The sequence below is a fragment of the Eptesicus fuscus genome, chromosome 24 (genome assembly GCF_027574615.1).
Source record: "Eptesicus fuscus isolate TK198812 chromosome 24, DD_ASM_mEF_20220401, whole genome shotgun sequence".
NCBI lineage: Eukaryota > Metazoa > Chordata > Mammalia > Chiroptera > Vespertilionidae > Eptesicus > Eptesicus fuscus.
In genome coordinates, this window is record NC_072496.1 from 954,073 (window position 1) to 976,013 (window position 21,941).

General features: G+C 66.3%; 1 protein-coding gene across 3 annotated transcripts; it reads left to right on the forward strand.

Moving 5' to 3' along the window:
• The first annotated feature begins 9,699 nt into the window (after positions 1 to 9,699).
• Positions 9,700 to 20,887, forward strand: TMEM9 (transmembrane protein 9). 3 transcript variants are annotated; one of them, XM_054712897.1, is made up of 6 exons: positions 9,700 to 9,890; positions 10,160 to 10,255; positions 12,192 to 12,283; positions 13,781 to 13,889; positions 15,197 to 15,328; positions 20,178 to 20,887. In XM_054712897.1, exons 2-6 carry the CDS (start codon positions 10,190 to 10,192, stop codon positions 20,328 to 20,330), a joined length of 552 nt encoding a protein of 183 aa, XP_054568872.1. In that variant the 5' UTR covers positions 9,700 to 9,890; positions 10,160 to 10,189; the 3' UTR covers positions 20,331 to 20,887. The 3 variants fall into 3 exon arrangements, with proteins under 3 accessions (XP_054568872.1, XP_054568871.1, XP_054568873.1); XM_054712896.1 differs by having other exon boundaries at positions 9,700 to 9,860; XM_054712898.1 differs by lacking the exon at positions 9,700 to 9,890 and adding an exon at positions 9,969 to 10,071.
• The last annotated feature ends 1,054 nt before the right edge of the window (positions 20,888 to 21,941 follow it).

The window sequence follows — 21,941 nt, forward strand, 5'->3', positions numbered from 1 at the left end:
GGGAGGGCCGGGTGTTACCAGGCCCCATCGAGGATTCAAATGACGGCCAGGAAGCCGGGGTCCGTGCTGCCTTCGAGGGGACACTGAGGGTCCCCCCGTCCCGGTGAGCCAAGAGCCCGTGTGCTCACGGAGGGGAGGGGTGTGGACGCGTGGACGCGTGGACGTGGGGGTCCCCCCACCCCCGTGTTTCCGATCCTGCGTGTCCGAGGCAGGTGTTTCGTTTATTCAGCAAATACATGCCGGGCACCTGCCCCGGGTCGGCCCCGGAATACACAGGTGGGCAGACCGGGCCCTGCTGAGCCGGCGGGCCCTGGGCCAGCTCCAGCTGCCACTCGGGCCCCGGGGGGCCGGCCGAGAGCGGGGAGCTGGGGGGGGGGCGGGGGGGGGGACTGAGGTGCGATTGCACGGGAGGCTTGGGGAGTGGCCTGAAGACTCGGTCTCTGTCCTCAGGGCGAGCAGCCTCCATTCGGCTGGAGGGAGGGAGGGAGGACAGGACTCACTTCACAATTTCAAATGTTTTTTAAAAGGTATTGGTATGGATGCCAGAGAGGAAGGGGGAGGGGGAGAGAGAGAGAAACATCCATGAGGAGAGAGGATCACGGATCGGCTGCCTCCTGCACGCCCCACACTGGGGATCGAGCCCCGGCCTCCTGATTTGTAGGTCGAAGCTCACTGAGCCACACCGGCTGGGCCCAATTTTGCATTTCATTCTTATTTATTATTTATTTATTTATTTATTTATTTTTTATTTATTTATTTATTTTTAAATATTTTTATTGATTTTTTACAGAGGGGAAGAGAGAGGGATAGAGAGCTAGAAACATCGATGAGAGAGAAACACCGATCAGCTGCCTCCTGCACACCCCCCACTGGGGATGTGCCCGCAACCAAGGTACATGCCCTTGACCGGAATCGAACCTGGGACCCTTGAGTCCGCAGGCCGACGCTCTATCCACTGAGCCAAACCGGTTTCGGCTATTTATTTATTTTTATTGATTTCAGAGAGGAAGGGGGAGGGAGAGAGAGAGAGAAACATCCATGAGGAGAGAGAATCCTGGATCGGCTGCCTCCCGCACGCCCCGCACTGGGGATGGAGCCCGCAGCCCCAGCAGGTGCCCTGACCGGGAATCGAACTTTGACCTCCTGGGTCGTGGGTGGACGCTCAGCCACGGAGCCACGCCGGCCGGGCCCAATTGGCATCTTTAAGAGCTCACTCTGGCCCAGGGCAGAAACGGGGTCGCACAGGGTGTTCCCAGGAGGGCAGTCTCGTCGCCCCTCGGGGTCTCCCTCACAGTGGGGCCCTGGGCTCCCGGGGACCTCCTGAGCCCCAGGACGGGGAGGGGAGCCCGTCTGCGTTTGAGGGGCCCCTTTGGCCCCCAGGAGCCGCCTCTTCTCCCCTGAAGCCCAGAGACAACCAGCCGGCCGCATTGGGGCTGCCTCCCGCCCCGCCCTGCCCCCAGCTGGGGTCCCCCTCGCTGCCATAGACAGGAGTTTCAGGGCTCCCCGGGGTCCAGGGGTCCCCGCCCGCCTCTGTCCTCTGCCCACCCTCGGGGACGCGCCGTGCCCGGGGCACGAGGGTGTCAGCCGACCGCTGCGTGCCGGGTCCCGGTCAGATGCCACGTTGCCCCTGGGATGGGCAGTGGGACGGACGGACGGGAGGGGGCGGGAGGGGCTGCCTGGCCTCGGCCCGGCCTTTTCTGGAAATCTCCGGCCACCACGCGAGCCGCTGACAGGTGCTCTCCGCAGTCCTCACGCCGCCCAGAGCCGTGTGGCTGGTGACATTTCACACGCCTCTCCCCGCGGCGGGCGTAACCCTAGCACCCTCCCGGGAGGCGTCCCCGCGGGAGGGAAGGCGGGGCAGGTCCCCACCTTCACGGCCCGAGGCGGACGCTCCCGGGGGCCAGCTGGGACGGGGGGGGGGGGCCCGGGGAGGACGCCCCACGCCGCGGGCCCGGCCTCCCTCGGGGTGAAGGGCAGAGCGTCTCCTTGCCGGGGTCAGCGCTGTCCCTCTGGCACCGGCTTCTCAAATTCCCAGCAGCCTGGCCACACAGCTGGCCGTAAAGTTCAGGCTGAAACCCCATCCCTGCCCAGCGGCCCGGCCCCGGGCCCCGCGCCAGCGCCGGGACCCAGGAGGGCGCCCCGGAGGGCACCGGGAGCGGCTGGGCCGCGGGCTGGCAGGGAGCGGGGCCCTGGCTCACCGGGCACCTCAGGGAGGAGAGGTGCCCAGGACAGGCCCGGCCGGCGTGGCTCGACCAGTGACCCAGGAGGTCGCGGGTTCGATTCCCGCCAAGGGCACGGGCCCACGTTGTGGGCTGGATCCCCAGTGCGGGGCGTGCAGGAGGCAGCCGATCCATGAATGAATCTCTCTCATCGTGGATGTTTCTCTCTCTCTCCTCCCTCTCCCTTCCTCTCTGGAATCAATGAAAATGTATTTAAAAATCAATAAAAAATGAAGGGAGAGGAGGGATCTCGCCTTGTGGGCGTCCTTTGTTCGCTGGTGTGCGAGGTGTGTGTGTGGGGGGGAGGGGGGTGGGGGGGCGGGGGGGGAGCCGCCACGCCCGCCGGGACGTCTGGTCCCAGATAAACACCGCGTCTTTGACCTCCTCCGAACGCTCTCCCCGCCGCCGTTCCCGCCCGTCTGATTTCTCAACACGGCCCCGGACGCACGTCCGTTCCTTCTCCGAAGATTGAATTCCACATTCCGGGAGTGCGGGCCGCGGCCAGAGCCCAGCGAGGGACCGAGTGGTCAGGTGGACACGAAGACCTTTACCCAGAAGATCACGGGGCGTCTCCCACGGGCAGGACGCGAGAGAGCGGGTCCCCTCGCCTGCCGCCCTGGCCAGTGTCCCCCTAAGGGCTTCCTCCTGAGAGCCAGAGACATGGGAGAGGGAGGAAGAAGGGAGGGGAAAAGGGAGATAGAGACGGCATCGGAAGGAAGGAAGGAAGGAGGGAGGAGGAAGGAAGGAAGGAGGAAGGAAGGAAGGAAAGAAGGGAGGAAGAAGGAAGGAAGGAAGGAAGGAAGGAAGGAAGGAAGGAAGGAAGGGAGGAGGGAGGGAGGGAGGGAAGGAAGGAAGGAAGGAGGGAGGGAGGAGGAAGGAAGGAGGGAGGGAGGAGGGAAGGGAGGGAGGAAGGAGGAAGGAAGGAGGGAGGGAGGGAGGAAGGAAGGAAGAAGGAGGGGAGGGAGGGAGGGAGGAGAGGGAAGGAAGGAGGGGAGGGAGGGAGGGAGGAAGGAAGGAGGGAGGAAGGACGGGAGGGAGGGAGGGAGGGAGGGAGGAAGGAGGAAGGACGGAAGGAAGGAGGGAGGGAGGGAGGAGGAAGGAAGGAGGAAGGAAGGAAGGAAGGAGGGAGGGGGAAGGAAGGAAGGAAGGAAGGAAGGAAGGAAGGAAGGAAGGAGGGAGGGAGGGAGGGAGGAAGGGAGGAGGAAGGAAGGAAGGAAGGAAGGAGGGAGGGAGAGAGGAAGGAAGAGGAAGGAAGGAAGGAAGGAAGGAAGGAAGGAAGGAAGGAAGAAGGAGGAAGGGAGGGAGGGAGGAGGGAGGGAGGGAGGAAGGAAGGGAGGAAGGAAGGAAGGAAGGAAGGAGGGAGGGAGGGAGGGAGGAAGGGAGGAGGAAGGAAGGAAGGAAGGAAGGAGGGAGGGAGGGAGGAAGGAAGAGGAAGGAAGGAAGGAAGGAAGGAAGGAAGGAAGGAAGAGGAAGGAAGGGAGGAAGGGAAGGAAGGAAGGAAGGAGGGAGGAAGGGAGGAAGGGAGGAAGAAGGTAGGAAGGAGGAAGGAAGGTAGGGAGGAGGGAGGGAGGGAGGGAAGGAGGAAGGAGGAAGGTAGGAAGAAGGCAGGACGGGAGGAGGGAGAGGGTGCCAGCCCTCAGGAGGACAGGTGTGTGAGCTCAATGACACCTCCACAAGTGACCTCAGAACCCAGGGGCCTGCCTCCCCGCGCCCCCACTTCCCCTCCCCCCTCCCCCGCATGTCCCTCTGGAGGAGGCCCCGGCAGGCAGCGCTGGGCTGCACTCCGGTCCAGGGGCCACCTGTCAGCCGTGGCCGTGAGATGGGACGCGGCCCGGGGAGATTGACAGGGGCGGCTGAGCCTCATTAATGCCGAGCGGAAAGGGCTTTGCTGTCTGGTGACCGGCCGGTGCCCCGAGGAACCCGATTAGGAGCCTGCTGACAGGGCCCCCGGCCGGTGGCTGAGGGAGCCGGGGCCCCGAGGGCCGTCCGTGGTCCGTGGCCCCGTCTCGTGGCCGTGGCCGAGGCGGGGGCTCGGGTGCTCCCGTCCTCGCTGGGGAAGGTCCCCCGGGGTCTTCTCCCGGGTCTTAAGCCCCCGGCGGGTTCCAGGGTCACCTTCTCTGCGGGCGTCCCTCTCTGCCCCCCACGATGCTTCCTCGGGGACCCCAGGCCGGTTTCCCCGGCTCCTCCCAGCCCGGCCGAGTTTCTCTGCAGGAAGCCGGGGCAGACGTGACCTCAGACCCGGGAGGATCTCCGAGCTCCTCGGCTCTTTTACAGAAATGACAGGGATGAGACAACTGACCTCTGACCTCGTGGGCAGTGTGAGCATTTTTTAAAAATATGTTTTTATTGATTTCAGAGAGGAGGGGGGGAGGAGAGAGGAGAGAGAGAGAGAGAAACATCCATGATGAGAGAGAATCATGGACCGGCTGCCTCCTGCACACCCCCCACTGGGGATCGAGCCCGCAACCCAGGGAATGTGCCCTGACTGGGAATCGAACCCTGACCTCCTGGTTCCTAGGTCGATGCTCAACCCCTGAGCCATGCCGGCCGGGCCTGGGTCTGATCCAGAGAGAGCAAGGCCTCCTGGTGGTGCTTTTATCGGAGCCCGTGAGCCTCTGGGGACTGAGCTCCAGGCCCCCCAACCCGAGGCCTCTTTGCTGCCCTGAGCCTGGTCCCGAATCGGCTTCGTGTCCACGGCCGGTGGAGGGCCCTCTGGACCTTCTGCCCTCCTGCCCTCCCCTCATCCGTCATCGGCAGCGGCCTCAGTCTCGCCCCCCTGTCCCTCCCCACTCACACAGCCCCGCGAGCTTCCCCCGGGGACAGGGCCCTCTCCTTCTCCCTCTGGGCGTCCTCGCAGCACCCACCCCTTCCTCTCTCCCTCCCTCACCCCGGCGTGTTCTGCCAGGAGATGGGCTCCCCCGGGCAGCCACCTGAGCACGCTAAACGCGTGGCCCGTGGCGGGCAGGAAGGCAAGAGGGCGTCCATCTCGGGACCGGGGGCGCTGGGGTCCCGTCCTCGCCCGCCCCCCCCCCCCCAGGCCAATGTCCCAACGAGAGACAGAGCTTCCCGGTGGAAGGACCTTGGGGCGAGGCGGGCGGCGCCCTGGCTGACGCGGGAGATTTAGTGCGTCTCCGCTCTCAGAGGAGAGCCACCCGGCTGCGGACTGCTTCGTCAGCTTTCCCGCCAGGACACCCACCGGGGAGGAGAGGAGACGCTGGAACACCGGGCGGGCCGGCGGGCAGTCACCCGTGGCGGGGAGGCGGGGAGGAGGGAGGCCAGAGCCCCAGGGCATCTGAGCACATGGATCCCTGGTCTCCAGGGCCCCCAGGAGGCGAGGTCAGAGGCACACAGCCAGGAATCCGAAGAGAATGATGTATTTGTTTGCAATCTATTTTTAATGTCCCATCAACATGACCTCCTGGGAGCAGGGCCTGGCCGAGCCGCCCGGCAGGCTCCTGCCGGGGCCCCGAGGACTGGCTCCGAGGTTACCCCATCCAAGGACAAAGCCCCGAACCCCAGCGGGAGCTCCACTCCCCGGTCACAGGCCCCCCTCCGGGTGGACAGCTGGCCCCGGGGAAACACTGCGGCACCCCCACTCCCCCAGACTCCGCCAACGGGCCCCCAGGCCGCGTCTCGCGCAGTTTGTTCTGTACGAGAAGTCTGATTAGAAACGGTCGCAGGCCGAGCCACGGCAGCTGCCGGGCTGGGTGGCCTCTGGGAAGGGCAAGTTGTGCCCGGCCGGCGTGGCTCCGTGGCTGCGCGTCGACCCCATGCACCAGGAGGTCAGGGCTCCATTCATGCCCCGGGGTTGTGGGCTCGATCCCCAGTGGGGGGCGTGCAGGAGGCAGCCGATCCGTGATTCTCTCTCATCATGGATGTTTCTCTCTCTCTCTCTCTCCCTTCCTCTCTGAAATCAATTTAAAAAAATAAAAATAAATAAAAACGACCACCCTCACCGGTGTGGCTCAGTGGATAGAGCGTCGGCCTGTGGACTGAAGGGTCCCGGGTTCGATTCCGGTCAAGGGCATGGACCTTGGTTGTGGGCACATCCCCGGTGGGGAGTGTGCAGGAGGCAGCTGATCGATGTTTCTCTCTCATCGACGTTTCTAACTCTCTATCCCTCTTCCCTTCCTCTCTGTAAAAAAATCAATAAAATATATTTAAAAAAATAATAAAAAAATGAAAACGACCTTTGCATCCTGGGTAATCGAACACGACGGGTGTGAGTTCAGCCGGAGGGAGCCTCCTCCCTGGACCACCCCCTGGGGCCTCTCGTTGATCCTTCAAAGGCAGCGACTCAAGGGTCCCGGGTTCGATTCCGGTCAAGGGCATGAACCTTGGTTGCGGGCACATCCCCAGTAGGGGGTGTGCAGGAGGCAGCTGATGGATGTCTCTCTCTCATCGATGTTTCTAACTCTCTCTCCCTCTCCCTTCCTCTCTGAAATCAATAAAACTATATTAAGAAAAAATAAATAAAAGAATAGATCAACAGCCCTGACCGGTGTGGCTCAGTGGATAGAGCGTCGGCCTGCGGACTGAAGGGTCCCGGGTTCGATTCCCATCAAGGGCATGTACCTTGGTTGCGGGCACATCCCCAGTAGGGGGTGTGCAGGAGGCAGCTGATGGATGTCTCTCTCATCGATGTTTCTGACTCTCTCCCTCCCCCTTCCTCCATGTTCACCATGCACTCCAGACAAGGTGCAGCGAGGTGCATGGGGTGTCCTTCAACCCATTGACCAGGTGGGAAGACTGAGGCCCAGAGAGAGGCTGCGATGCCAGGTGAGTGGCAGCTCCCCGGTCAGCCCGCCCCCGCCGCCCCGCCTACACCCCCAGGCTCTGTTCCTCAAGGGCCCAGGCGGAAAGCCTCTAAAGCCACCGCTGGGAGAGCCGTGCGAGGTACGTAAGCGTGAAGCGAGCGAGTGTAAGGACGGGATTAGTGCCTCCGCGCTGCCGGGTCTCCTGGGATCCGCAGGGCCGGGGCGGCTGGCGAGGACGCCAGCGGTGACCTCAGGGCTGTGCCGGCGCCGGGCCCGTGGCCAGGACACCGCCCGCCGCGGCCCGGCTCACTTTCTGCAGCCTTTAGCTTCTCGCCCAGGCCCGGGCGGGGGGCCAGGGTCTGCAGCCCAGGACGCCCCCATGGGATCCATCTCAAGCCCATCCCCGCCCCCCCGCACCCCAGGAGGGTGAGGACACCCCCCCCTCCCCAGCAGGTTCCTCCCCCAGGGCCTTCCGGGCGCAGCCGGTCGGGGTGGGCAGCGGCTGGAGGGTGGATGCGCTGGGACCCGAGCCAGGTCTCTCCCCGGGTTAATCGCCGCGGGAGGGAATGTGAGCTTGCCCTGTTTCCCTACAACAAACCTGTCGCCTGGTGGGGTAATCTCCCTGTTTCTCAGGTGACAGCGGCTGGCCGGGGGAGAGATGTCCTCACGCTGGGGGCGCCACCTGCCCCAGAGGGTCCAGACCAGGGAAGAGGGGTGGCCCCGGTCAGAGACGGACAGCTCGAGGGTGAGGTCTCCCCATGAGTGGGACCCGGGGAGCCTGCGGGGTCCCCTCCCCAGCTGGCCCCCCCCTTGGCTGTCCGGGCCCCCCCTCCCCCGGGCCCCCCACTTGTCCTTTGTGGGGACACGGGGCAAACATCTCACCTTTCCCTTTCTGAAGCGGCTTAATGAGCCGGCGCGGGGACTTCACACGTCGTAGACACCTGACGCCTGTTTTTGGTTCACACGTCCCCCGGCCTGTCCGCCTTCCAGGGGAGTCGTGTTCTCAACCCGGCTGGAATGTTCGCCATGCGCTCCGGACAAGTGTCCAAGGCGCTACCAGTCAACGTGTGAGCGTCCCGGGGGGGGGGGGGGGGGGGTGCGATTCTCACCTCTAGAGATACATGGGAACGAATCGAGGATCGGCCCTCTTCACCGATCTCGCCCTGAGCTCGGCGGTGCGACCCTGGGCGCCAGAGAGGAGGCTGGAGGGGGGCGAGCACCCCGGCTGGGTGGCCCTTCCTCCCGGTTCACCTTGGGGCTGACCTTGGGGCCGACCACGCAGGCCTCCTGACCTTTCTTGCCGAGGGGCAGGTGTGCGAACGAGTCAGGTGCATGGACTGACGGCCCCTTCTGGATTTATTTTAAAAATATATATTTTATTGATTGTTTTTACAGAGAGGAAGGGAGAGGGAGAGAGAGTTAGAAACATCGATGAGAGAGAAACATCATTCAGCTGCCTCCTTGCACGCCCCCTACTGGGGATGTGCCCGCAACCAAGGTACGTGCCCTTGACAGGAATCGAACCCGGGACCCTTCAGTCCGCAGGCCGACCCTCTATCCACTGAGCCACACCGGTCAGGGCTAAAGTATATTTTTATTGGTTTCAGCCAAAACCGGTGTGGCTCAGTGGATAGAGCGTCGGCCTGCGGACTGAAGGGTTCCGGGTTCGATTCCGGTCAAGGGCATGGACCTTGGTTGCGGGCACATCCCCAGTAGGGTGTGTGCAGGAGGCAGCTGGTCGATGTTTCTCTCTCATCCATGTTTCTAGCTCTCTCCCTCTCCCTTCCTCTCTGTAAAAAACCAATAAAATATATTAAAAAAAAAAAGATTTCAGAGAGGAAGAGAGAGGGATAGAGAGAAACATCCATGAGGAGAGAGAACCATTGACCGGCTGTCTCTTGCCCGCCCCACGCTGGGGATCGAGCCCACAACCCCGGGCACGTGCCCTGACCGGGAATCGAACCCGGGACCCTTCAGTTCGCAGGCCGGCATTCTATCCACTGAGCCACACCAGCCAGGGCCGGGACCATGGCTTCTACCCCACAACACTGACCCCTGCAGGATTTATCCTGGCCTAACAGCCAGCCTGGGAAGACCTCGGGTTTGGGGTGAGCCGCGCAGCACGGAGCCATGTCTCCCGCGGCCACCAGAGGGCAGTGCGGGCCGCTCACGACCAGGACATCGACCCACTTCCAAATTTTACCAGTTCGCCTGGTTCCGAACGGCTTAAAACCCTGAAAGCAGCGATTTTCAGCCCTTTGCATCTCTCAGCACACGTGCACCAGTCACCAAAATGCACGGTTTATGCTTTTCGGCTCTATGGGCGCACACCCCTCGGGCCCCTAAATAGCATTTCAAGATGTTCGAGGACAAAGCCCTGGAACCCGTCTTTATGGATATCGTTGTGGTTTGCTTGCTCGTTCCGTCTAAAACGCTCTGTCCTGCAAACGGCAGGACGGAGCCCCCTTCGCCCCTCCCTGAACCCCGAGTTTTAGGACCCGAGGGTCCAAGCGCGGCTTCTCGGACCCCGCCCGCCACGCGTCTGGGAAAGCCGACGGCCCCTTTTCGCGTCCGCTCGGGGCTGACACTTGCCACCCGGTCCCTTGCGCAGAGCGCCGGCACCCGGGCGGAGGCGGGCCCTGTTGCCCGGGCGACGGCGCGGGTCGGGCTGACGGGCTGCGGCTGCAGCCAATGGGAGCCGGGGGAGGGGCGGGGCCGGCCGGGTCTCGCGCGCCCGCCGCGGGGGTTCGCTCGCGAGCAGACGGGCGTGGGGGGAGGGGCGCGCGATCGCGGCGGCCTCGGGGGGTCCCGCGTGACCCCAGACCTCGGGTGTGAAGGGCGCCAGCCTGGCCGTGCGGTCAGGGCTCCCGGATTCTGCGTCCAGGTCTCGTGGGCCCCTGAACGGGCCGAGTCGGTGAGGGGGGGGGGGCGCGGGGCGGGGATCAGCGGGCCCGGGAGGGGGTGGGGGGGGCCACGGGACGCCCCCTCTTTCTTCGGGGCTCCCCGAGACTGGTGGGGGGAGGGATCGCTGCCCTTGGCGCCGGGTCGAGGAGGCCCTGGGGCCCAGGCGCCCAGCCCCCACCATTCCGGCCCAGGTGCGTGCGGCCTGGGCGCCCCCCCCCCCCCGACCCCGCTGACCCCCGACCCCGCTGACCCCCGCTGACCCCCGCCCTTCCTCCGCAGGTGTCCGGCCTCCGGCCCCGGCCGCCCAGCATGAAGCTCCTGTGCGTCGTGGCCGCGCTCGGCTGTCTGCTGGCGCCCCCGGCCCGGGCCAACAAGGTGAGGGCGGGGCCTGCAGCACCTGGGGACCCCCCCCCCCCCCGGCTGTGGAGGGGCGCCCGCCCTCACTCCGCAGCGGCCTTGCCTTCGGGGTGCGGGTTCCTCGGCCCTGCTTTGGGGGGGGGTGGTTCCCTCGGGGGCCAGACCTCAGGCCTTGGGGTGAGGGGACGGGTGGGTTCCAGCCTGGGGTTCTGGGGGGCGGGGGCACCCCCTGAGTTGTCCACGCCTTCCTTTTGCTCCGGGGTCCCCTAGTGGTTCTAGTAACTGTAGCAACGCCCTCTGGGTGTCAGGTCCTCCCCAGGTGGAGGTTTTTTTTGTTTTTTTTTTTTTTATATTTTATTGGGTTTTTTTACAGAGAGGGAGGGAGAGGGAGAGAGAGTTAGAAACATCCATCAGCTGCCTCCTGCACACCCCCCACTGGGGATGTGCCCGCAACCAAGGTACATGCCCTTGACCGGAATCGAACCCGGGACCCTTCAGTCCGCAGGCCGACGCTCTACCCACTGAGCCAAACCGGTCAGGGCCCAGGTGGAGGTTTTTTGTTGTTAATCTTCGACTGACTGACAGGAGGATATTTTCCCATTGTTTAGAGAGAGAGGGGAGGGGAGAGGGAGAGAGAGCGAAACATGGATTGGTTGCCTCCCACAGGGGCCTGCCACGGAGCGATGCCTCTGTGCTCTTGATCAGCATCGAACCCGGGACCCTTCAGTCTAGTGGGCCCACGTTCTATCCACTGAGCCAAACCAGCTGGGGCCCCAGGTGCAAGTTCCTGCATAGGGGTGTCCCCCAACACTGAGGTCACCTCCATTCTTTCAGGGTAAAGGACCCCGACCTCAGGTCTGTGCAGGGTGCGGTTCTGATCCGCACGGAAGCTTTGGTGAGCCCGAGGTGTTACCAGAACTCAACCGTGTGGCCATCTCGTTGGCTTTTTTTTTTTTTTTTAATATATTTTATTGATTTTTTTTACAGAGAGGAAGGGAGAGGGAGAGAGAGTTAGAAACATCCATCAGCTGCCTCCTGCACGCCCCCCACTGGGGATGTGCCCGCAACCAAGGTACATGCCCTTGACCGGAATCGAACCCTGGGACCCTTCAGTCCGCAGGCCGACGCTCTATCCACTGAGCCACACCGGCCAGGGCTCGTTGGCTTTGCGTGATTCCTAAACCAGGCAGCAGCGACCCAGCAGCTAGAAGGGTGCTCTGAGGAGGGGGGGGGGGGTGTACAGGGTGGAAGGATTTTACAGGGAGAAGGGTGGGGAAGGGAGCTGTTGACAGGGGGGGGGGATGGGTTATTTGGGGCCTGGACATCTTTGGGGGACAGAAAGGGGAGGTTTTCTGTGGGGGACGGAGAGGGACCACGTGGCAGGTGACCTGCCCAGGAAACCCCTGATGGGTTGATGAAGACGTTACTGGGAAAGATCAGACCGCGATTAGGTCAGGAACGTGACCCAGGTTTGGGGCCCCTCGGGTGGCTTCTGCTGCCTCTGGGGAACCCCTAATGGGGTGAAGATACCTGTGGCCTCGTCCCTTATGGCTTCAGAGGGGCAGCTCGAGTACCCCCATGGGAGCCACCCACTCTGTCCCCCTCACCCCGTTCCTTAAAGGGGCGAAGAGGCCAGCCCCCAGGGCGGCTGGACAGAGTGCACACACACGTGTGGGCGCGGGTTACCGACTCCCCGATCCTTCAGCGTCCTCCCTGGGGGCGGGGGGCAGCCCTAGGCAGCTCTCTGTGACTCCTCTGCCCCCTGGACAGCCCCCCTGCGGAAGTCATTCTTGGCTGGCCTTGGGGGTGGGGGTGACCTGATCCGGGTACGTGGGGTGGGTGAACACCCCCATCCCCTGCCGTGCCGCCTCCTGGAGGGAGCAGGGAGCCGGGAGTTGGAGTCGTGGGAGACCCCGCGCCCCCGGCCCCCCTGACGCCGGCCCCCCTCCTGCAGAGCTCCGAGGACATCCGGTGCAAGTGCATCTGCCCGCCGTACCGCAACATCAGCGGGCACATCTACAAGCAGAACGTGTCCCAGAAGGACTGGTAAGGCTGCGTGCGCGGCGGGGCGCCGGGCGGCCGCCCCCGCGGGGTCACTTACGCTGGGTGTGGGCTGAGGTGGGGCTGGGGGCCGAGGGTGTCCGTGTGGGTGCAGGGAGCGTTTCTACTGCGGGGTTCTCAGGAACTGGGGGCCCCGTCCTCGCCCAGTCCCGGGGGAAGCCGAGCACAGGGGGGGATTCACACCCCACGGGGTCCAGGTCAGTGTGGCCTCTCCTGGGCTGTGGGATGGGACGGTCGGGGGTGAGGGGGGGGCTTTGAGGAAATGCAGGCTCCCGGCACCTCCTGCCCCCCAGCGTTTGCTGTTTTGTTGTTTGCCACACACACACACACACACACACACGCACACGCACACGCACACGCACACACCCGGCTTTATTGAGGTGCGAGTCACGTGCAGCTTGGTGTGAGCTCGAGATGCACACACAGCGACGATTTGATACGTGTACAGGGCTGGTGAGCGCCTCCCGCCCTCACGCAGTTACTGAGTGTGTGTGTGTGTGCGCGCGTGTGTGTCTGTGTGCGTGTGTGTGTGTGTGTGTGTGGTGAGACCATTTAAAATCTCTTGCAACTTTTTTTTAAAATATATATACACATTTTTATTTATTTCAGAGAGGAAGGGAGAGGGAGAGAGAGATAGAAACATCCATGATGAGAGAGAATCATGGATTGGCTGCCGCCTGCACGCCCCCTTCTGGGGATGGAGCCTGCAACCCGGACCTGTGCCCTGACCGGGAATCGAACCCTGACCTCCTGGTTCCTAGGTCCACGTTCAACCTGCCGGCCGGGCTCAGCATCTTTTGAGTGTACAATACACCTTTTTTTTTTTTTAATATACTTTATTGATTTTTCACAGAGAGGGAGAGGGATAGAGAGTTAGAAACATCGATGAGAGAGAAACATCGATCAGCTGCCTCCTGCACCCTCCCCACTGGGGATGGAGCCTGCAACCCGGGCATGTGTCCTTGGCCGGAATCGAACCTGGGACCCCTCAGTCTGCAGGCCGACGCTCTATCCACCGAGCCAAGCCGGCCAGGGCTATATTTTATTTTTTAAATAAAAAAAGAATATTTTTTACAGAAAGGAGGGGAGAGGGAGAGAGAGTTAGAAACATCGATGAGAGAGAAACATCCATCAGCTGCCTCCTGCACACGCCCCCACTGGGGATGTGCCTGCAACCAAGGTCCATGCCCTTGACCAGAATCGAACCCGGGACCCTTCAGTCCACAGGCCGATGCTCTATCCACTGAGCCACACCGGCCGGGGCCACAATACACTTTTGTTGACTAGTCACCTTGCTGTCCATCGGATCCCCCCTAAGGTTTTGGCTCACGAAGCCCTGAGGGCGGGGCCCCGGGACCTCGTCTGGTGTGGTCACCGTTCAAAGGGCACCGGGCACGAGCGGACGGACGCCAGCCCACACCAGGCGCCGGGCCGGGTCCCGGGGCGCCCACGCCCACGCCCACGGCCGCGTGTCTGTTGCAGCAACTGCCTGCACGTGGTGGAGCCCATGCCGGTGCCCGGGCACGACGTGGAGGCCTACTGCCTGCTGTGCGAGTGCCAGTACGAGGAGCGCAGCACCACCACCATCAAGGTGACCGACCGCGCGCCGGGGCTCCGTTCCGGAACCTTCCAGGCGGCTGTGGGACCTCCTCCTGGGCAGGCCTGTCCCAGGCACAGGGACCCACTTCCCGCCCCCCCGGAACCGGCCGTCCTGTGACCTCCGTCCGGGGGCTCCCCTTACTCTGGGGGTGAGAGCCTGGGGGACGCCTGGTTGGCCCGGCTCTTGTCTTCCTCTCTCTCCTCCATCCACTCCGTGGGCACCTTCCGTGCCCCTGAGGCTGCGGCCCCGCAGGGTGCTGCTCAGGCAGGCCGGAGCTCGCCGGCTGATGGAGGGGACGCCGGTCCCCTCGGGGCGCCCCTGACCCTCGCGCTGGTACTTCCCTGGGTGGGTTCAGGACAGGGAGCGAGGACCAGGGCCTGTCCCTCCTCTCCCACCAGCAGGACTCGACTGGACCCCGGCTCCCCCAGCCGACTCCGCCCCAGAGCCTCCGTGGTCCCCCCGTCCGGGTGCTGACTGCCCGAGCCAGGCCGCGCCGACCGGTTTCCTGGTCCAGCGTTTCTGTTACATGTCTTGATTGATTTCAGAGAGGAAGGAAGAGGGAGAGAGAGAAACACCAGTGATGAGAGAGAATCATGGACGGGCCGCCTCCTGCACGCCCCCCACCGGGGATCCAGCCGCAACCTGGGCCTGGGCCCGGGCCTGGAATGGAACCGGGACCTCCTGGTTCACAGGTCGACGCTCAACCCCTGAGCCACCCCGCCCGCCTGCCAGGGTGACGCTGGCTTTTCTGTAAAACAGGACCCACTCAGTGGGAGCCTTCCCGACAGCAGGAGATGGGCGGTCCCCATCCTGCCCCTGGCTCTCCGCTCCCTGCGGGGTGCCCGTCCCCCCCCCCCCCCCCCACTGGGCGCTGTGTCCACAGAACTGAAGCTTCCCTCTCAGCCGTCCTGCTCCTAGCGATGGGGGTCGGGGGGAACCCCCAGGTCCATTCTCCTCGGCCTCGGAGCCCAGCCCCTCCCTGGCCCCCTTCCCCCCCCATAGTGTCCAGCTTTCCACCCTGAGCCGGATCCCTCCGCGCCCCGCGGGCCCTTCCCTGCCGCCCGCCGGGCACCCAGGACGCCCTGACCCACACGGCCCCCCGTTTCTTGCCTCTCTGGCTGCGGGAGGACGGATGGTGCCGAGGGTGTCCGCGGGGCCCTGCGTCTCGGGCCGGGAGGGCGCACCGCCCACATGGCGCCAGGAGGTCCCCGCGCCGAGGCGGGTGGGGTGGCGCGGGCCGAGGCGGATGGGGTGGCGCGGGCCGAGGCCGGCCGGTCACGGCGCCGTCTGCCTCCCAGGTGATCATCGTCATCTACCTGTCGGTGGTGGGCGCCCTGCTGCTCTACATGGCCTTCCTGATGCTGGTGGACCCGCTGATCCGCAAGCCGGACGCCTACACCGAGCGGCTGCACAACGAGGAGGAGAGCGAGGTGAGGGCACCTGCGCACCCGGGGGGAGGGATGGGGGTGTCTCCTGCCCTCCCCCAGGCCCCTGCTCCCCCTCCTGCTCCGTGTGCCATGCGTCACCCAGACTACTGATGTCAGAGAGGAAGGGGGAGGGAGAGGGAGAGAAACATCCATGAGGAGAGAGCATCATGGATCGGCTGCCTCCTGCACGCCCCCCACTGGGGATGGAGCCCACAACCCGGGCCTGTGCCCTGACTGGGAACCGAACCCTGACCTCCTGGTTCACAGGTCGATGCTCACCCACTGAGCCGGCGGCCGGGCCTGGCTCCTGTTCTGGCCGTGGTGGGGAGGTGGGGACTGCCCTGTGCGCCCCTGAGGCAGGGGAGGGGCCTGGGCCTCTCCTGATGTCCGGCATGGGGCAGCCCCGGGGGCGGCGGGAGCCAGCCGGGCGTTCCCTGTGGGTCGGGGTGGGCCGTGGTGCCTGGTGGGCGGGGGGCTTCCCGGGCGCACCCAGCCCCACGGCCTTGAGGGAGAGGCGGTTCCGGGGCGTGGGGAGTGCGGTGGGCAGTGCCAGGGGGAAGTCGGCGTGTGGGGAGGGGGGGAAGGGGGCATGTCGGAGGAGGCTAGTGGGTTAGGGCCGCTGCGGAGTCTCCGCTTTGTCAGGGGGCACTGCAGACCCCTCGGCCCCTCAGCCCCTGACCGTGGTCACCCCCTTCCCATCCGCCCCACACGGAGGGGTCCCAGCTGCCTGCAGGGGACGCAGGGTGGACAGAGGGGTGTCAGGTGCCCTGTGAGCAGGCAGCACCCCGCCAGGGAGTCCGGGGTCCCGGGCACGTCCTGGGGCAGTTGAAGAAACGAGATGTTTAGTTTGGGAAAAAAAAAAACACACAAAATCAGATGCACGGAGGTGGGGGCGGTCGGACGTTCGGAGGACAAAGCCAGGGGCGGGGAGCTCTTAACACCGTGTGAGAAGCCGCCCGCGGGAATTTCGGGGTTCGGCTCAGACCATTTCCCCGCACAGGATGGAGGTGGGCAGAGCCGAGCCGGGCCGTGGAGGCGGCGCTGGTGCTGGCGCTGGCGCTGGCGCTGGCGCTGGGTGGTCCGTGTGCAGGAGGAAGCCGAGTGCCTACCTGGTTATTAATGCCGCTCGGGGCGGGGGCCCCGCTAATAGACACTCGGCGATGAGGGCGAGGCGGTAATTGCAGCCTGGCCCGGGTAATTGCGAGGTGCGTGCTGATTACAGCCCGTGATTCCCCCGGAATGCGCGGCCCCCGGCTCCCCGCGGCCTCGGCTCCTGCCTCCTGGACCCGGAGCCTGAGGAGGGGCAGGCCTGCCCTGGGGTCTGAGCCGGGCCCCGGCCCCTGGGGGGTGCTCCCCCCATGGAGTCCCAAGTCACAGTTGCCTCTGGGGGTGGGCGGCCCAGGGGGGGGGAGGGGTCAAGTGGGGTCAGCCTGGCTCCTGGAGCAGAACCGGGGGCAGGTTTGGGCCGAGTAGGAAGGAGGATTGCCCGCTGTGAGGGGCTCGGTGGCCGGTGTCGGGGTGCCCGGGAGGCAGGGCAGGGGATCCTGGGAATCCTGGGAGAGACAGGTGATAAAGCGAGTGTTCAGTCTCTGAGACCGGGCCTGAGGGGCGCCCAGCTTTGCGCAGTGGTTCGGGGGGAGGAGGGGTGTCTTCCGGGCAGCGTGAAGGGCCTGGGCTCCTGCCAGCGCCCCAAACCGTTTGTTACTGTCCCCCATTTGTTACTCCAGGTTCAGGGGACGGACAGTCAGGCAGGAGGCAGTGGGCGGCTCTCCTAGACCAGGGTCAGTCAGGGGCTTACTCTTCCTGTGCGTTAATCTGGGAGGGCTCCCTGGCAGAGGAAGCCAGCTCTGAGGACAGTGACTGCTCAGCTGCTGGGGGGCAGCAGGGCTGAGTAGGGAGCCCAGGGGTCCTCTCTGGTCCTGGATGGTGAGGACCCTCTGCCAGCCCTCCCCCTCAGGGCACCTGGGGGCGGGGGTGTCGGGGGTGTGGGGTTGAGGCAGAAGAGCAGGTCCCAAAGCCACTCAGCTGGCCGCTGGGCTGGGGGGTCTTAGCCTGCACCCCGAGAGGAGGAGCGTCAGGACTTTGAGGTCCCCCTCGGCCTCTGCGACTCGGTGACCCCGAGAAGGGAGCTGTCCAGGCCCCCACGCCCCCCCAGCCCCTCCCCTGAGGTCAGCTCTGGAGGCCGATCCCGCCCCAGGCTTGGGGGTCCCGGCTCCACCCCGGCTCCCGCAGCGAGGACCTCTGTGCCGCGCCCGCGCCCCGCGCAGGGAGATGAAAGCCAGCGTGCCCCTTTGAAAGCCTGGCAGCTCGGCGCTGGGCGCGGCCTCCCGGGATTCCGGGGCTTTAGGCCTAATCCCCGGCTCAGACGCCTTTGAGGGGAGGAAGCCAGCGTGTTTGCTGGGACAGAGGCCGGGCTGCTCAGATGTAGGGGTTTGGCCCTCTTTGAAGAGGGAGAGCTGGCTGGTGTGGGCGCTGGGGGGGTGCTGCTCACGGCGTGGCCCACGTCCCCCACCCGGGCGGGGACAGCGCTGGGTGAGCGGGAATCGAGGGAAGATGGGGACCTAAAGGCCTGTGGTGGCGAGGACTCGGGGCCCCCTCCTCCCAGGGCGGGGTGGGCAGCGCCGACGCGGGCCCGTCGTCCAGGGAGAAGGCGCACGCCCAGAGGGACCGCCCTTGTCTCCTGGGAGGGCACACGGGCAGGGTGGCGTCCACAGGCCTGGCCCCCAGCCTGGGTCCGGCGCCGGCCGCTGTCCGCGGTGCTGACCCCACTTCCCTCCCTGAGCCTGGAATCCGTGCGGCGGTTCTGACCCAGGCGGTTCTGACCCAGCCCCGGGGTGCTGGCTGGTCCTTAAGGACGAGCTGTTTCCCACGAGTCCTCGCACCCGCGCCGTTGTGGTTGTAGGAGGGGCAGAGGGGCAGAGGGGCAGGCGCCGTGTCGCCGAGAGGCCGCGAGGATGGGGAGGCGAGGCCAGGGTTCGAGGTCCACCCGCTCAGGCTCGCGGCCCGTGCTCAGGCGCCAGAGACAGGGCCTCGGAGGGAGAGGGCTGGCACGCGTCGGACCTGCCCTCGGCCGCCATCGCTGCAGAGCCCGCGAGGGCGAGGCCGGGCTGGGCGTCTCGGACACCGACGTGGAGCCCTAATGCCTTTAGCCGGACCGTAAGCCCTGAGCCGTCCTGGCAGCCCCCTGAGGAGGGAGAGGGGTGAGGGCTGCCGCTGGGGTCGTGCGGGGAGGGGGCGTGTGGCCACGCTCCCCGATGCGCTGCCTCCCCCCTCCCCCACCCCCCTCCCGGGCAGAAGGAGCAGCAGGGCTGAGCCTCTCCCGCCCCTCAGCCCCCTCGGGGCTCCCCCAGCTCCTCGCTGCCCCCAGAAGGGACGAGGTTGGGCCTGGGGAGGGAGAGAGGCCCTGGGGCCTCACAGCCGGGGTGGCGAGGTCCTGGTGCCCGCAGCGTCCCAGGCCGGCCTCCGCGCCCACCTCGCCCAGACGGCCACGCTGAGGCCTGTCCGTGGCGCCGTGGAGCGGGCGCCCACCGTGCAGTGAGCCGGGAAGGAACAGAGCCGGCGGGTGTGCCAGCCACGGAGACCTCCAGAGGCGGCGCCTCGCCCGTCCCTGCCTGGGCGCCAGAGCGGGTGCAGGTATTGCTGAGGGCTCCCCGGGCGCCCCTGACCCGGGACTGTCCCTCGGCCCTGGGCACGCCTCCCGGGCCGCTGTCCGTCTCTGCGGCACGGCGGGCACCGCCCACAGGATGTGTGGCCAGCTCTGCGGGGCGGGGAGCACCTCCCGGCCTCCCCCCTCGCCGGGCCCCCTCTGCCGCTGCCCGCTCCCCGGCCCCCCACGCTCCCTGGGCACCCCGCTCCCCGCTGGCAGCTGCGTGGCGACAGAAGCCGTGCCAGCCGGCCGCGGGGAGCAGTTGTGCTCGCGGGGCGGCTCTGGGCTGGGAGCGCCGCGCTAATCCCCGGAGAGCCGGTGGCAGGAGATGAGAGGCCGGGAGGCCGGGAGGAAATCCCCGCGGGGGGGCCGCCCTCGGCTCTAATTCCCCAAAGATCAGGTTCGGTCCCGCAGGAAGTGCAGGGGCGTCGGCGCAGCGAGGTGGTAATTAGGGCGGATGCCGCCTCTGAGGACGACGAGGACGGCCCGGGAGCAGAGGGGACGGGGGCCATCCGGGCGGGACGGGGGTGCTCTGTCCGAGGAGGGGGGCCAGGGCGGGCTCTGGACGGGGAGGCCGGGTCCAGCTCCGGGTCCCATCCCTGCCCCGTGCCCTGGGGGACATCACGTCCACCCAGCAGCTCCCACGGGGTCCAGCCGGGCGGACGCCTCCGCGCCCCTCCTCCCACCCACAGCCTCACGCTGCCCCTGTGACCTCCTGGGCCACACTCGGGGGGCCCAGGTCATAAGGGGGCCCAGCCCTCGCCGGTGTGGCTCGGTGGATAGAGCATCGGCCTGCAGACCGAAGGGTCCCAGGTTCGATTCCCGGTCAAGGGCACATGCTGGGTTGCAGCTCGATCCCCAGTGGGGGGCGTGCAGGAGGCAGCCGATCCATGATTCTCTCTCATCACGGATGTTTCTATCTCTCTCCCCCTCCCTCTCTGAAATCAATAAAAATACATATAAAAAAATAAATAAGGGGGCCCAGAAGGTACTCCTCCTGAGCACCCCTTCCCCAGGCTACGCGGGGCGGGGATGGGGGGGCGGGGGGGACAGAGGTCAGAGGTCGTCCTGCAGACTCCACACCAGGGGCGTGGCGCCCGTGGGCCAGGCTGTAGGGGACCACGGCCTTGGGGAGGTGGGCCTGCCTGGGGGCCCAGACCTCGGGGTGGCTTCGGAACCCCTCATCTCCTCTTCCTCCCCCTGCAGGACGCCCGCTCCGTGGCCGCCGCCGTGGCCTCCCTGGGGGGCGCCCGCGCCAACACGGTGCTGGAGCGCGTGGAGGGGGCGCAGCAGCGCTGGAAGCTGCAGGTGCAGGAGCAGAGGAAGACGGTGTTCGACCGGCACAAGATGCTCAGCTAGGCGGGCGGGCGCCGCCGCCGGGGACCAGCCGGGGCCACGCCGCCCCCGCCCTGCGGCCCCTCCCTGGCCGTCCCTGTGACGGCACCTGGGGCGCCCTGGTCTCTGTGGCCACGTTCCCGGTGGTGTGATCCGGGGAGCGAGGCGGGTCCCGGCCTCCAGCCCGTCCGCTCAGGTCTCCGGGGTCCGGGGGAGGGGACGGCGGGCTGAGGGGGGTGGGGAGGAGGGAGCGGTGTTTCGGGGGCCACGTTTCCAGCCCCCAAAGTCGGAATGTCCTCGCCCTCCGGGAGGCGGAGCCAGGCCCCTGCCACTCCCGTGGGGACGGCCACCCCATCAGCATCAGCACGCGCCCCTTCCTCCCCCCCAACCCCGACACCTCGGCCGCAGGCCTGGCGGCCCCGGAGGGTCTGACGGGACAGCCTGTCACTGCCACGTGCTGCCTGCAGGCCCTCAGGAGGCCTGCCTCCCTCTCCCCCGCGCCCTCGCCCAGGAGCGGGCAGGGCTGTGCTCGGGGACGGCGGCCGGCCCCTCACCGGCCCCACTTCAGGACGAGGGGGCGGGCAGGGGGGGTTCTGGGGACACAGAGGCTCTGAGCACCAGCCCCGTCGCCGGGCCCCCCAGTTCAGGGCACGGGTCCCCCTGCCTGTAAGTCAGGAAGCCGCCATTAAACTTCTCGCTCCCTCGATTGCGACTCAGTCTGACGTGTGACCCGGTAAGTGCTGTGTCCAGGGTTAGGAAGGGCCCGAGCGCTGTCCGCGGCAGGTCCAGGCAGGGACGCGGCCACGGGTCGGCCAGGCCGCCGGGCGAGGCTGCGGGCAGATGCCGCTCACAGGTCCGTCCTCTGCAAGGAGGTGGGGAGAGCCCCCCTCACGAATCGCCCGAGAGCCCGTGTCTGTCACGTCGCGGACCGTCCCCTGAAGCTCTGAGCGGCGCCCGATGCCCGTGTGCTCGCCGCCAAACCCAACTAGAAACCGCCACGGCCCCAGATAGAAACCGCCAGGTGGGCGGGGGGCGGGGGGGGGGGAGCAGCAAGGGAGACAGGAGGGAGCCGCTCCCTGGGCCGCGGAGGCCCCAGCGCTGGGCACCCCCGTCCCACCCGGGAAGGGCCGAGCGGGGTGTCCGGGGCCCCGGCAGAGACCGCGCCGGACGGACCAGCCGTCTGCTCTGTCCCCCGCGTGTCCGAGGGCGTCTGCCCGGGACCCTCGTGTGGGGCCCAGGCGGAGAGGCGGAGAGGCCGGGGCTCCAGCTGCGGACATTTGCCCAAGTTCAGAGCCAGGAGCAAACGCTAAAGGGGAGCAGAGACGGGTTGGCCCCCGAGCCGGTGAGGGACGGCCTGAGGGCGCCGAGTCGATGGTGGGCCCCGAGCTGGGTCGCTGCGCCGAGAAGTCTGGGAGTGGGGGGGTTGGCGGGAGGTCCACGTGCCGGAGACCCGAGGACACGGCTCCCCACGTGTGCCGCACCCGACACCTGCCGGCCCGCACCGCTCTGGACACTCCTGGACCCTGCATCCTGTCGCCACGGCGACCTCCCGGGACAGCTCCGGGCTCACGACCCAGCCCATCCCCCCCCTCGGGCTGTGCACCCTCCTGCCTTCACCCTGAAGGCCCCTCCACG